The sequence below is a fragment of the Plectropomus leopardus genome, chromosome 13 (assembly GCF_008729295.1).
Source record: "Plectropomus leopardus isolate mb chromosome 13, YSFRI_Pleo_2.0, whole genome shotgun sequence".
NCBI lineage: Eukaryota > Metazoa > Chordata > Actinopteri > Perciformes > Serranidae > Plectropomus > Plectropomus leopardus.
In genome coordinates this window covers 3,570,026-3,586,256 of record NC_056475.1, presented here as the reverse complement: position 1 = coordinate 3,586,256, position 16,231 = coordinate 3,570,026, and the positions used below count along the sequence as shown (strand labels likewise).

At 38.9% G+C, this 16,231-nt stretch overlaps 1 protein-coding gene across 1 annotated transcript in view; it reads right to left on the bottom strand.

Moving 5' to 3' along the window:
- The window catches only part of kirrel3a (kirre like nephrin family adhesion molecule 3a), a 164,837-nt gene that overhangs the window by 67,640 nt on the left and 80,966 nt on the right, over positions 1 to 16,231 (bottom strand). The window contains exon 4 of the mRNA XM_042499533.1: positions 13,373 to 13,522. Coding sequence (XP_042355467.1) covers positions 13,373 to 13,522 — 150 coding nt within the window. The remainder of the gene's footprint in view (positions 1 to 13,372; positions 13,523 to 16,231) is intronic.

Genomic DNA, 16,231 nt, shown 5'->3' with positions numbered 1-16,231 from the left:
TTTAAATGAAACCACCAGAAAAGTGGTAAAATGTCTTTTTGGCAGAGCTGCAAACAACTCCAACACCTGAAACCTGACAAAAATGTCCAACTTAACTTTATTCTCTTTTCTTTTTTCTTTTTTTTGGAATTTGTCTGAAATCAGACTGGTTGGAGGCCACTGGTTTAATCTCTGAACAATGCACTGCTGTTTAAAAGACTGTTATGCAAAAGTTTGATCTAAAAAACTGACAAATAATTACACATTTCAGATAGATGGAATGTACCACAAAAAGTACAATAAATCCCACCGTATATAATCGTAAAAAAGTAGCATTAAAAGGAAATATTCAAGTACAAGTACCTCAGAATTACACATAACCTTTAACCAACCCTTGTCCTTGACGAATGTTTAAACTCTCTTTATGGCCGACAGCATGGAGGCTTCATCATCAAACTCCGGCTAACCTCAGATCACCTTAGCAAATTATACCTCCAGAAAATGATTGTAATAACAAATTTTTACCAGGTCGTGCAAAGAGAATAAAGTACCTGTGAGATATGACAAAATGTATACCCCTACGGTCTGCAGGTGCTGCAGTCAGTAGCAGTTACATCATGTCAAATATTAAGAGACATTAAAAACTGCATGGGGCTAAATTGGCCCAAAAGATAAATGGAGGGTTGGTACAGTACTTGCAAAAATGTAGTTATTTTCTACCACTGGACAAAATTACTCCATAAAAGCAACTTAAGTGAATAAAAATGACCCGCATTGCTTTAAATGAAGCATGTATGCGTGCTGGTCTCAGATCAGTGGGCAGGCTGCAGCTCATGAATGAAACAGTTGGGTGTCTTGTGAGTGGCGTGGTCTGCTGGGTTTGTGAATTGAGAGCATATACTGTGGAGTCGGACCATTAAGAGCTGAATATGCACCTAATGTATAATGTGAGTCACTGAGCTGCATGTGTCATTCTCATCTTGCCTGAAGATTAAGCTCTGCAACAATATTTATTCTTTATTTGATACGCAATAACTTTGATATTCACATGTGGTCTGCTGCTGCACTTTACAACACTGGAACATCAAAGGTTAGCTCTGCTGCTGATTGTTTGCTTATTATAAATGATATTGGATTTTTTCCCATCCTAACTTTGCATGAAGAAAAAAAAAAAACAGCAAAAACCAATCCACTCTCCACATCTGTTATCCACCAGATGAGTCTGACGAATGTTTAAATTCTCTTTATGGCCGACAGCATGGAGGCTTCATCATCAAACTCCGGCTCACCTTAGATCACCTCAGAGACGAGGGTGACGAAGAGTCTGCAAGCATCAGTGATTCGATGTTACACAAACACACAGCCACAAAGAAACGTTTCATAAGCTCTACCCTTCGAAAAAACAAAAAAAATTAGCTTGAGATATTATTGAGTTCTACTTCATCATCTTCCTCATCCTGCAGACTCTAATTCACTCGTTCCATTTGTATGGGATGAATGTGTCATGTTTCACTACTGGAAAAAAAAAAAAAGCTTTGAAAGGTTGAGTGTCTGAAAAACTTGAAATTTAATAAAAACAATTTTGCAAGATTGAAACTAAGTTTTGAAGGCTTGTATAATATTTTGATAGGATGAAAAAAAGTTGAAATCTCTGCAAGATTATTGTGTATCTGAGTTTCCATTATTCAAAACTGCAGCACTCCTTTTACAGTGTTGCTCAGACACATTTTCTGAGTCTTTTCTGAAATTTGCCACTGTTCTCTTGGTGTGTTTAATTTGTGTTCAAGGTTTGACACCTTGTACAATTGTGATCTGAAATGGTGCACATATGCTGGGATTTTATGTAATTATTTTTTTTTTCTGGAAGTTGAAACTTAAGCTTTGAAAGGGTAAATCTTTACTTTAAAAATGTGTGGATGTACATTTGCACTCGTATTACAGACTGGTTACAACAGCCACTTTTCAGAGATCATTATATTTTAAATTTTAACGGAGACAGCTTTTTAGACTGCAGCGGTCTGTGCGGCCATTACATACACGTGGACTGATAATTGCTTTGCTAATTTTATCATATAGTACTGTATATTATTAAGTGTTACTGATATGTTCGGTCACACCAATATACATATATATTTTTGTCGTCTCCCAGGGTCGTATCTCGCCTGAACTATGCTACACTGCCGACCTCTGGTGCCCCGTTTCGTCCATATACGGAAGCTCTCAGAAAATGCGCACAAATATGGACAAAATAAATGCAGAGTATGGACAGAAGGCTCCATATGTCTCCGTATGTAACAGTAACCATAATTGAGCCCTTAGGTGGGATTGAAAGACTGCTCGGCTAGAGACTGATGAACAGGATACGTGACCAGGCTGCATGGTTCTTGCAGCTGTCTGGATTTCCCCAAGCAATGTGGCAGGGGTGGGCGTTGAATAATATCTGCATTTGATAACCAGTAAACTTTACTGCAGATTTCAATATATGAGCACCAGTTTTTGAATCATTATTTACAAGATGTCAAACCTGGATAACAAACTAAATACACAAGGACAGCTTTGAAACTCCAAAAAATGTGTTGAAGAAACATTTTAAAAAGAGAGCTGTAGTTGTGAGGAAAAAAAAATCAAATAAAATTCATGTTTGCAGAGATTTCGTTTTTAGCCTCTGAAATCAAACAATATGCAAGCCTTCAAAACTTAGTTTAAAGCTTGCAGAAACCCTTTTTTATTTGATTTCAAGCTGTCGAACACGGAGTACAAACCTTTCAAAGCTTTTTTCAGTTTCAAATTTGACATGTTTATCTCATAGATTTGGACCATGTCCAATGTGATCGATTACATAGAGTAAACACACTCAGAATATGCCCCATTCACATCAAAGTATTTTGTGAAGGAAAATAAGGCTCATGCATCTAACACTCTCACACTTGGCCTTTTTTTAACAACTTGACCCATATATTATCTAACTTTTATGAGGCTTTAGCTGCCATCTTTACTGTCATCTGTGTGACTGATGATCTGTCACCACTAGAGTGGATGTATAATTTAATATTTCTCTTTGTCATCAGGTTGCTCTAATCTTTTTATACCAAAACTCACTGGTTCTTTGCTGTTTGACTTCAGGAATAAAGTCGTGATGCAAAAGAAAATATGCTCTCTGTAAAGAGATTGTTTCTCTCTTTGTAAAAGCTGTCTGTAATGTTTGCTTCTTTGTATCACATTTCAAGAGAGTAACAACAGTTGGCCTTGCTTGTTGTGCGCATTCTCTTCAGATATGGTTTCTAAAAGCACCAATACTGAAGCAAATCAATGGAAACTTTTCTAAAGAAAACTAAACAAGGTTCTCTAAAGCACCAACAAGACTTTAACATTTGTTACATGAGCTGCAGGTCAACACAAACTAAAAAAAGTTAAAATCTAACACTTTCTTTCCCCTTTATACTGCACAATAATCATTCGCCTTACTGTATCGCCACATCACGCAAGCCTTTGCATTTGATTCTCTAAACAGAGCAATCCTTTTCCTTTTAATCAACAGACAATTATATGTTCTATCTTTATTGACGATATGGCTAATTGTCGAGGATTCGCAGATGGTAGTAATGGCCAATAAACTCCATGAAGACGGAAGGAAATGGACAACAATGAGGACCAACTAATGTGAATAGTCATGCACATTATCCATTTAAACTGTAGATTCCAACAAACCCATAGATTTATAAACAGCATTACACATTTGATTTCATATCCTCTGTTACAGTGTTATGCATGTACTGCATTGTTCCACTACCTTGCCTTCAATGCTCCCTGTTTGTCTTCTGCTCTGCTGCTTTAGTGACCCAATTTTCTCATGGGGTTCATTTAGATTTCATATAATCCAAATTAAGACGATGGTAATTTTCATCTAGGACATGTAGATGCAGTTGTTGCATGGGTGTTGCATTAGCTGTGTTAAATGTCCTCTTCAGCCAGGCAAAGGTGCAAAATGTCAAAGATGTTACTTATCTGTCAGTGATGATGTGGTTTTTTTTTGCAGATTTTTATGGTTATTTTGTGTGTCTTTGCAGTTCCTTTGCATCTCTTTTGGCTCATTTTGTGACTCATTGTAGACATTATGTGTCTCTTTGTAGTCATTTTGTATATCTCTGTAGGGATTTTGAGTGTGTTTGTAGTAATTTTGCATCTCTTTGTAGTCTTTTTGTGGTGTTGTGTGTCTTTGCAGTTCCTGTGCATCTCTTCTTGGTTATTTTGTGTCATGTTGTGTCATTGTGTGTCTCTTTGTAGTCAATTTTTTTGTCTTTGTAGTTGTTTTGTGTCTTCTTGTAGTCATTTTGTATGTTCGTATAGTGAGTTTGAGTGTCTTTGTTGTAGTTTTGTATTTCTTTGTATTCACTATGCATCTTTTTGTGGTATTGTGTCTTAGGGGATTTTATGTCCTTTTTTTGACACTTTGGCCTGTGCCCAGTAGGCCCATTCAGCAATCCATTTATGCTAATTAGTCTGCAAATAAAAAATATTTTTATTGTTGATTATTCGGACTATTATTTTCTCTTTCAATCCATTAGTTGTTTTGGTCTTTAAAACGTCCGAATTTGGTGAAAAATGTTGATCAGTTTACTGTTGCAGAGGGAAAAGGGAGATATCCACATTAACAGAGCTGAAATCAGAGATTTTTTTTTCCTCTTGAAAAAGTACTTGAACTGATTGATTTAATAACTGACAACTATGAAATTAATTGTTGAAGCTGTGGGGCCTGAGAATGTTGTTTCCTGTTTGGGACCAAATGGTCATACAATGTAAAAGGTGTGTGAAATTCATAGAGTGCATGTAAAACTTACAGGTTTAGATTCCTAAAGAGTTTAAAAAAGCATTTAATGGGTCATTCCCACAGTCAAACTTCAGGTAAATTAACCCAAGGAACTGAGACTATTTAAAGCTTCCTATCCTTAACAGAGATGTCAGACTAATGGACATCTTTTCCTCTAAATGAAAAATATATACATGCAGTCTTGCCAATATTAGAGTGAGACAGGAATGAGTGAGCCAGTCAGAGACAGACATTGCTGTTTCCCTGCTTCAGGCAGAGAAAGTAAAAGCAGAGCAGCCAGGTGACAGGAGAGATCATTACATGTAGCAATGAGTTCTGTTATTCAACAGAATTTCATCCAAAGTATGACTGACACTGAACCTAGCACAAAGAAACTCTATAAGTCTAAATACGTTTGCTTCCTCTGGTTCAAAATGCAGCTGCAAGACTACTGACAAGGACAAGCTGTCCGTCCCACATAACACCTGTTCTTGCATTCTCCATTGGCTTCTGGTAAAATTCAGAATAACCTAAAAGCTCCTGTTGATAACATACAAGGCACTGCACGACCTTGTACGGCCTCGTTACATCTCTGATCTCCTTGATCCTTTTTCTACTTCTCGACCAATCCGATCCTCAAATCTCGACCTTTTATCCATACCCGCTCCAACTACAAAACAAAATGTGATCATGCATTTGCTGTTTTAGCCCCAACCCTCTGGAACAATCTTTCCCAGTTCGTTGGATTTGCTGAGTCCTTGGACTGTTTCAAACATCAACTAAAAACCCGCCTTTAGGAAAGCCTATAGCAGCTCCACATGAGATGTTTTTATTTGTTTGTTTTGGTCTCGTCTGTCCTTCATTGCACTGTAGTACGTATCTTAATTTATTTAAACTCCATTAATTAATTCATTGTGTTTGTTAAGCGCTTTGTAAATGCATGGTTTTAAAAGTGCTACAGCTTTATTTACTAACTTACTCTGCTGTTAATATGACTGTTTCTTATATTCAAACAAATTTCTGCTACGAGGAAACTGTGTTCATCTGTCTATCTGTCCTTTCACTGCTTTTTCTGTGATTTACAATCTAATCCGAGTGTGCTGCAACTCTTCCACAGCACATTCATGATTCATGCCTCAGTCCCTTTGGGCAGCAGATGCACCACAGAGATGTGTTCATTTATTGGCAGATATTTCTACAGAGCACAAACAAAACATCCTGTATATTTGTAAAATAAAAAAAAGTGTTAAGTTGGTAAGACCTCAGAAAAACGAGGTTCCAGGATTGGAAAGGACACCTTGTTTCTCCATTTCAAACTTTAAAGGTATAATTCAGAACTTGTGAAATTCCAATAGTGTCCACCGGCCATGACTAATCTCTGTAGCTTTGATGAGTCCCAGTCCACCCCTCTGAAGGGAACTATCAGAGCTCTGAGAGCAAAAGAGAGAAAGAGCATATCCATCATCCTACACCCTAACCATTAATGCACAGTTCATATATTTTTTGTCCCTGGTTGAATATTTCATATGCAGTTAAAATTGAGTCTAACAGGAGATTGTTGCCTCAAGATGACATAAATAGTAAAAAGTTATGAATGAAATGAGTCTATGCATTTTGGACTCTGGAATCTCTTATCCACATGTTTGATAAGAGATGTGGAAGAGAACAGAATGAATCTATGAGGGAAATGGCTAAGATCTGTGTTGGTAACATCCTCAAAAAGCAATACACTATTTTTTACACCACTAAAAATATAACTAAACACCCCAAAACCCACCATAAAACCTTTAATGCCATGCAACAGGATTATAGAAATTAATATATATTTTGAGTAAAGCAGACTGATAAGTTACTTCCAGTCTTGAATTCTAAAAGATTGTTAGACTACCAATAAAGGTGAGGAAAAAATGTGGTTCCAGAAATGGCTATCATCAACTGTTAAATAAATTCAGCTTGGGTTTTCTTTTTTAATTTGTTGTTCTTATAATTAATTTACAGTCAAATTCCTTGCAATTGAAAGCCAATCAGCCAAACAACTCAAAGCATGGCAAGAAAGATAGTTAGATGTAAGACTTCTCCTGCAGGATTAAGTGACCACGGACGTAGTATAGAGCTGTTAACCAATGCTAAAGAGTCCTTCTGGTTGAGATTTTGGGTTTAAAAATTCAACTTTGATAGGCAATCCTGCCTGACAGACATATCAAAACCAGATGCCTTATTATTATGCCACAGGGTGTCCTTTTTAGGAGCTGGGCTACTGGTTAGCCATGCTATGCTGTTCTCACAACTTATTGCACATTTCCTATGCAAATGAATGCATGCAAATTCATACATATCTCAAGCATTTTGGAAGACTGCAAGAAAGCCGCCTTCAGTGGTCTTGTAAGGAGGCAGTGGTGGGTGGGTTGCAAAAATCCAGACTTTCCCCCTGGACAGCAGGGGGTCACTCCTTTCTCTCCTCTTCTCTTTTGGGAAAGTAAAACAAATATCAGATTAAGTGGATTTTACTGCTATTTATTGTCAGTTGTATTTTATTTGCACAAAAAGTTGTGTCCAGTAACCTGGAGCACTCTTTTTATTTTGAGATTTGTTTGAGTGAGGGCGAGAGAAGGTCCTGTAACCTGGTGCAGCTTTGGACAACATTTAAAAGTTGATGTTTTATTATGAACTTGAAAAGACTTGTAAACTGTTCAACTGTTGTTGATAAATTTAGATGTAATTTTCTACATTTTGTCAACATTAAAAATAAAATATTCTGTGGCAAGAGTACCATGTAAATAATTACTTTGCTATAAATGAATTTTTCTCATTTATTTATACCGATGCAGACATTAAAAACTTGAATGCAAGTGTTTAGGGCTGCATGAAGCCTTGGGCAGGGGGAGATTAATGCTGAGTGATAAAGGCTGGAGTAGAAATACCAGTAAGAACTTCAATCTACTTTCACCCTTGGATGGCACCAAAGGAAATACAAATAATATGCCAGAGCTTGGGATGCTGTTGGAGCTCTTTCTTGGCCAATACAGCTGATTCTGATAAAAAAAGAAAAAGATGTCAAACATCCAGAGGATAGCAACGCAGAGCTTTCCTGATACACAAAGGGTCGTGTTGATGGATGTGTTGCTGAACTGCTACAAAACAGCTGCAGTGAGAGCTTGCCATGGAAAAAAAGAGAGGTGGAGAGGGTTAAATAACCTTTTGAGAAGTCAAATATTTTTGTCAGAGTATGAAAATGTGCTCATTGTAAGTCTGTCCATATCGGCCTGAAAACTTTCTGTCTCTGTAAACTTTTTGCTGCTGTGCTTAAGCAACAACCTCACCATCTCAGAACAAAGCCAAGTGCAGCTCCTCTCAGCATTACATGAGGCTGACTCACTTTCCTTAAAATGACAAGATCCCATCTTCAATGCCAGGTTGCAGCAAAACAACAAGAAAGTGCTTTAGAGGCTCACTTACTCTTTATGCTCTGCTTTCACGCAACATAACAAAGGGCACCGCCACTGCAAAAGTACTGAAACAAAATATCATAGACAGAGCTTTGTGGTGGTAACGGTTCTATAACAACCATAAAAACAGCAGGCGACCTGACCCTTCTGTGTAATAGTCCTCACTCAGCCTTTTAACAGACACCACACTGATTTCATTTACAGTACAAACCACTCAGTTGCTGTATTTAAAAGCCTGAAAATCAGGGTTAACCCAAATGAGACAGTAAACAACTGCATATAATTAATAATCCTCACATTCTTATTTGTGATTTTGACATACCGTTAATAAGAAGGTGGTCATTAGGTGAGTCAACAACCTCTGTGTACTGTGCAAAAAAATAAACGAATTAGAGTGACTAACTTGCGGTCATCTTCTTCTGTAAACCAGTCATGCTGCTGTCTGTGAATATGTAAATGCTTCACACACATTTTTCACGGCAGCGCAGAAGATCTATGCAATCAGCACAGATTCAAGGTTGATTAGTGTCACCAAATCAGTACCTGATCAAATGTCCCCCCTTTAGTTCTTTTGTGTGGAGTTGATCGACATTTTGAACACGCAATGTCAGCACCTAATAATATTATCCTATTAGACATTTGTGTGTTAATTATTGCCAAAAACATGTTTAATGAGGTCACAGTGACCTTGACCTCTCACTACCAAATTCTCATAAGTTCATTCTGAAGTCCAAGTGGATGCTTGTGCCAAATTTGAAGAAAAATTCCTTTGAGGTCTTCTTGAGATATCACATTGACAGATTGCAACAGATGCAAGGTCACAGTGAACATGGCCTTTGACCACTAAATTCTAATAAGTTCATTCCTGATACGAAGTGGACGTTTGTGCGAAATTTAAAGAAATTCCCTCAAGATGTTCTCAAAATATAAAGGTTTACAAGACTGCAGCAGATGCAAGGCCACAGTGACCTTAACCGATGAGTTTAGGTCCATTCATCATTTAGTTTAAGTGCATGTTTGCGCTAGATTTGAAGGAATTCCTGAAAGGTGTTCTCGTGTGTTTGAGTTCCCTAGAATGTGACAGACAGTCACAATGATTTTAACCTTTGACCACCAAAATCTAATCAGTTCATTGTTAAGTCCAAGTAGACATTTGTGCTACATTTAAGAAATTCTCTCACAGCGCTCTTGAGATATCACATTCACGATTATGGGACAGACAGATTCACGGACAGATGGACAACCTGGAAAAAATACTGTCAGGGCCTTGCCAGCGCAGGCATAAAAATGAATGAAAAAGATTACATGCACCTGATTAAATGTGGCTATTTGGGTGCACTATGCCCTGTCATACTCCAGATTGGAGTATATTTCAAACTGAACTCTCTGTCCTCTTCACTTTTTGCAAAAGCAGCTGAGGTGAGGAGAATTATACAATGCACCCACACAGTTCAGTCTCGGTAAATCAGGGCCTTGTCTGCTTTGTGTGAGTTTATAAAGACAGGAAAAAGAGATGGCAAGTGAAAGAGAATAGTTGACTGTATTTTTCTCATTGGCCTCGATGAAATTGACTGAGTGAGTTTGGTGCTTATAGTCAACAGTAATTACGTGAATGCACTTTGACTCTAGGCCATATCCTATACAGATGCAGCCACCTAGAATTTCTACTTAGTCCGTGACAAATCGTGAATTTAGTTTTTTCTTGGATGGTGAAGGCCTGGACAGCCTCATTCTTCATCAGATTAGCTTACCTTGACATTCTTAACCCAACCCTTACCAATCTCACTCCTCTTTCCTTAAAATTACTAACCCAACCAATGAGGTCAATGTAAATAAGCCAATCAGAGAGTAGGGCGGGTCATGCCTTCGCCATCCTAAGAAAAGACAATTTGCTGACAGGGCTTAGCCTGATCTATGGCAGATCCCTGCTGAGACCCTTCTGGGTCTTTGGCTGAAATTAGATGATGACACAGGGAAAATGGGGCCGACTCAACGCCTCTAAGCACCATGCATAGCAACCAGGAGCAGTGGCTTATCCATCCACTAGGAGGAGCAGTGATTATGGAAGCTGAAGCAGTTTACGGCACCTAAAATCGACTCTTCTTTTCACTTTCTCACCACACTTCATTGAAACGGAAAGATTTACCCGGCTTTTAGTTGGAGGAGCAGCAGCTCTGCTTTAAAAGGAGATGCAGATAAGGGAAAAAGCAGTCGCTAAATTGTGACAGCGTTTATTTCAAACTCAGATACATCTGGCCAGCGTTCAACTTTCCCTGTCTTTTCTTGCACCTGTCCCAACTTTTTTGGAATGCGTTGCAGGCATCAAATTTTGAATGAGTGAATATTTTAACAAAAAACTTTTTTCAGCTTTAACATTTAATATTTTATTTTTGTCTTTTGTCTTTTTCTGGTAGATAATGAGATATGGTCTTTTTTAATACCCAATTTCTTGGAATTAAATGTGTGAAAGTACAGGGTGGATAATATAGGATTCAGGTTCAGTCAGACAATGAAGTTTATCAAGATTATTTGTATGAAAATTAAAGTCAAGCCTTCTAAGAATTCTTTGGAAATGTGATTGAACTATGAGTCTGTGTTAAGCTTAATTGTTTGTTAGAAGGATATTTTTTTTTGTTTCTTTTCCATATTCAATGTGAAACCAACAAGATTATGTGTTTTGTTGTTGGTGTGTGTTTGCATGCGTTAGGACCCCAGGAGGTATAGCCAGTGCTTATGATAGTGCTAATGGGGATCCAAATAAAGAAAGAAAGACACAACTATTTATTTTTTGTGCTATTTTCAATCGAATAAAGGTCAAAAATCATTGCATTCTGTTGTAATTTACGTTTTGTACAGCCTCCCAACGTTTTTGGAATCAGGGTTGTATACACATTTATATTCCGTACCTAGTACAAATCCAATTTGTTGTATATATACACACACTTTGTACCAAAAATGTGTGTGTTTATATGTATATGTGTGTGTGTATCTTCATATACAGACAGGAAGGCTTTCTGAGAATCTAATTAGCTTTAGGGTTCTCCCCTGTGCAGTGGATCAGCTCAGTCTCATGCCTTATTCAATAGGCTGCATTCTCTTGGAGGCCACATAGATTAGCCTGCCATACTAAAACAAGGGTCAATGGTCACAGGTCTGTGCTCATGGGTCATTCTCATCCCTGCGGCAAGTCACCGAGGCCCAGAGCCCATGTTAATTCTCCCTGGCTCTATGTGGAGATGTGGATATTACTCAATGACTGCGAAAATAGAAAGCTTACGAGTCAGACTGAATGGGGTAGTTCTTTGCCTCTGCTGTCTATGAATATTGAACTCTCTCAGGCAGTAGTTCTGCTAGTAGTGCAGTTTGAGGGGAATCACTGATAACAGGAAAACAAACCAGCAAATAATAGACTTTGCCTCTGTTGTAATAGACTGCATTAGTTTTTCCACTAGGTGGACCTAAAAAATGGCAACTAAGTGTATTTTTTGCCAGGTAATTTTACAGATGACGAAAAACTACAGCCTCAGTCATTTCAGCAAATGCCCCAAAACAACATTTTACATTCAAGTGACAGCGCCCCAGCCTGGGAACCAGACTAATCTGCAAGCTCATTTCAGCCCACCTGGAAACCTTGCCTCAGGTGCTTTTCTGGCCTGTTCCTAACCATGTGCATTTGTTGACATCTTGGTGTTTCTTTCGACACCCTGGAACGTCAACAGCAGATGCATAATGATATAATATGTAGAAGAGGTAGTCTGCTGCAAAGCAGGGATATGTGACGGCTTGGGATAAGAATGTGTTGAAAGAGCAGAACTTCGGAAAAAGTTAAAGCCTCGACTTACAGTGAGGCGCAACATTGACTATGGTCACCTGACAGCAGATGGAAACACTTTCAATGCAATAACATAAAAAAAGAGCAGCAACTGTTTGCTTCCTAACTTTGATGCATACCCCATAAAACTAAGGACAGGTTTTTTAACGTATCACAGTATGAAGAGAAAACAGGTATAAATAATAATAAAGGTCTCTGTTCCAAACTCAGTCAAAGCTCCAGAATGTGCCAAAAGTGTACAAACTCTATTTACATGACATCAAATCAGGCATACAAGTCTACAACAGCTGTCTGTGCTCGTTTTCTGTTTGTCTGCGAAACATGAGAGTTTGCTGACTGTCAAATGAGAATGTCTCGTCTGTCTGTCAAATTATTGACACTGTGCCGCACACACTGCTACACGGACATCTGAGGACGGATTGAATCAGTGTTTGCAAATGTGAATGTGGCTGATATGAAGCTCTTCATCAGAGTTTTGCTGGCTCTAATGTGCATAATTGTTCTTGATTGGATTAAATTGTGGAGCATTTCCCCCCATTACAGATTCCAAAACACAGTCACATTGATTCCACATCTTCTCGGGTATAATACAACACATTTCACTTAATCTATTAAGTGTGTTGCCTCACTCCTGGAACAATGCCAGGAGCCTCATGTGCAGTTTTATTTCACAAAGCCGGCAGCAGCATTTGACTGGGATTAAATGTCAGGCTAATGTCTGAATGATTTGTCACCTTCTAGTCGGGTGGAAAAAAAAAAAAAACTAAACAAATGGTACCCCTCTTATCTATAATTAATCATTTTAATGGATCCCAATTGCCAAACGTCTTAACTCCTCCCCCTTGTCTTCAACTGCTCTCCCCATTAAGTAACCAGCGTAAGATTAGTGGGTAAAACTGCAACTAATGAGGGAGTTTTGAGCCGTGGTGCTTGGATAATGAACTGATACCTTTGGAATATATCATGCTTTAAATAAGGCAGGGCTGAATCGATAATGGTAATCAGTGTAGTCTTTGCTTGCCAGCGGCTGCTGTTCTTATATGCAAAGCCTTTTTTTGTGAATCAAAGAGCTCGGATCGATTTGGGACCAAATGACAAGCTGATGGAAAACCGATCCACAGGGACTCTGACATTACATGATTAGCCTCTGATTTAAGCACATCTCACCAATTTATCTGCCCGATCCATAATCATGTCACTTCTATCTTTACTTTCAGCTCCCCTACATGAATCTAATTGTCTCCCCGATTCATGATTTCATACAGTTGATATGTTTCCACATCAGTGAAGTGAGGGGTTGGGACATACCCAGGACGGTGAGCCGGGCGGGGCGGGATCTGATAGCTGCTTGGATGGCCTGGCACTCGAAAAAGGCGTCGTCTTGGATCTCTGTTCTCTGGATCAAGAGGTGATATTCTCCTTTACTGTGGTCTCCGACAATGTCATATCGTGGGTAACCTGAAATACAATGGGTAGCACAATGTTATCTATTGTCGATCAAAAGGGGATTCTCTCTCTCTCACACACACATACACACACACACACTCATTGATTGTTAAATCTGTTTCTGTCAGAGTATTTTTATAGACAAAGTCTTCATTCACAGCTGCTATATCAGCGATTGTGACATAAGATAGCCACGGCCAAAGCCACCCGGTGTTGTCATTTTGTGACGCGTCCAGACAGCACCTTTGACAGTGTCATGATACATCGCTAGTCAGGCAGATGGCAACTGGCATGGCCAAATGATATGCGGATGGGTGGTGTCAGTTGATAATATAGTTGGACAGAGCCTGTTGCGTCTGTGTGATATGCCACTAAAATGCATAAGGTTAAAAACGCTCCCTGTAACAACGTTATATAAGGAGTGCAAGGTTCCTTAAAGGGCGGGTGCGAGTGGTGATGGATGGGTCCAACTAACCACAGACTTTACCCTGGAAGCCTGCTGTTTGCTTTCCATATGAATGTAAAGCCAAATCAGGATGTTTTTTCCTAAATCTAGCCACCTGTGCCTTTGTAGCCTAGTCCTAGCCACATGCTTTTGTTGACATCCCGTTGTTGGCTGCAGCATCCCGGCACGTCACCAGCAGATGCAGGAGGTCCACTGACAAAGCGACGATATGTGACAACTTAGCATGAGAATGTGTTGTTCTTGCATTTTTTTATTGCCAATTAACTAACCAGAAAATGTGCAACAACACTAACAAACTACACACTCTTGGGAATGCAGAAGTGAACCTGCCAGGACGCTGATGAATGAGCCTGCAGTATGTATTGAAGGTCCTGATGTCAGTTATTTGAAGGAAAGTTCTTTTGCTTTCAGTACAAAATTCCCTCTAACCCCTCACTCCTCCCCACGGGTTGGTCAGTGAGAGACGTCAGCACAAATAAGATTAGGAGTGTGTCCTGGCCACTGCACTGAACTCTTTTCATTTACTGGACTTGGAGTATAGACTGGTTAAATTGACTGTCTGTCGTAGTGCTTGGCATCAGTTTTAACATCGAGCTCGCAGTATTTTCAATTAAAAATTTACATAAATTGATCCATTTTTACTGAACCTTTGTGACTGTTTGTGGTGTGGTACCTTGGGATCCTTATAGAAACTGCAAATTAGAGCCAATTGGAAACAACTCTTCCCAAACTTTGACATGAAGCTTAGCAAAAGTTTACACAAGAAGAATGTCTTTATGCTACGCTTTATGCCAATACTGACTAAGGCATTTACTCTTTCAGTTACACCAATCAGATCTGGCCATGATCTATGTGAACCAATTTACATGTTGCAGTCTGCTTTTAAAACCACCCCACCCCATCCACCTCCAGTCTCGCATCACATCCTGCACCGGTCCCTCCAATGAGCTCTCCAAAAGTCCTTCTCCACATCACACCTATCTAGATCTTGAGCATCGCTCCCCACACCACGACAACAATGTCTAGAGGCTCATGGCATCACTACACCTCAAAATACTGGTGTCACATTGGGGTCTAATCTCCAAAGACTCTTAACTTTTAGACAACTTCCCTATGTTCTTTTTGTGATATATATTAACATTATTATTATTATTATTATTATTGTTATTAATTATTATTTAAGCCTCTTTCAATGAAATAAGTCTCTCCTGATTGAAATGTTCACTGTGTACTGGTTCATATTTGCATTGATAGTGTTCTCTTGTTTGGTAGGAAAAGCACTAAAATGATTAAATTTGCCTCAGTGCATTACTTGAAATCACAGTGAAGTAAATCATATTACATTCTGCTGATGCAACCTAATGCAGAGCACGTCTAAACAAGCAGTTTCAGCCAAACAGTTAAATCTGACTCGTCAGAAGTGTCCAAACCCTGCTGAACTCATCCAGTCTGTTGGTAGCAGTCCTCAAAGCCTCCCAGTTAATCCAGTCCAAGCACAGACAAGGATCTTCCATGACTTCAATTTTAAACTTGGAAACTTGGATATCTTCACATCAAGCAGGTTATAGAGCTTAATTTCTGCCTATATGAGGGGATTACCTGGACCATGACGTGGTCAGAGTTTCCCAATGCAGAGTGGAGAACATTGCCTTAGGCACTTCTGACTGTAATGTTGCAATAACTCAAAGTATTTTCCTCTTTGGTCGGGCATTTAATAAATGAATTTTCTTTGTCACGTGTTGGCATCCATCATAGAAAGAGCCATAATGTCCTTGAGGACATGTTTTCGTTGGGATTGACTTTCACTGCTGTAATTTGTACCCTGATGAAATCAGATGCCAAATACCACCCAGAGGCTCAAATGGCAATTGTAGTGTAATATGTGATTAATTGCATGGTGCATAAAATGAAACTATTGCATGACTTGAAGCACATTTATACGTTGTTTACTAAAATCACTTCATTATGGTGTTTTTGAAGAACTAGAAAATTATAAAGGCATGCATACTTCCAATTCTACCATTGTGTCAAACATTGTAAGAGTTGGTGGATGTGCGGAGATGAGGCCTGTCTTTCTGACTTCCTCCCATCTTGCATACAGGTAGACTTTTTTCCCTTCAGGAAGATCCTAACGCACTCACACAAAGAATCCCTTTGAACATTGGATATTCCTTCATCCATTCTCCAAAGTCCAGTCAATGGATGGAGGGGGAGAGTGTTGGAGAGGAATGAAAGAGGCAAGAATGAAGGAGGGA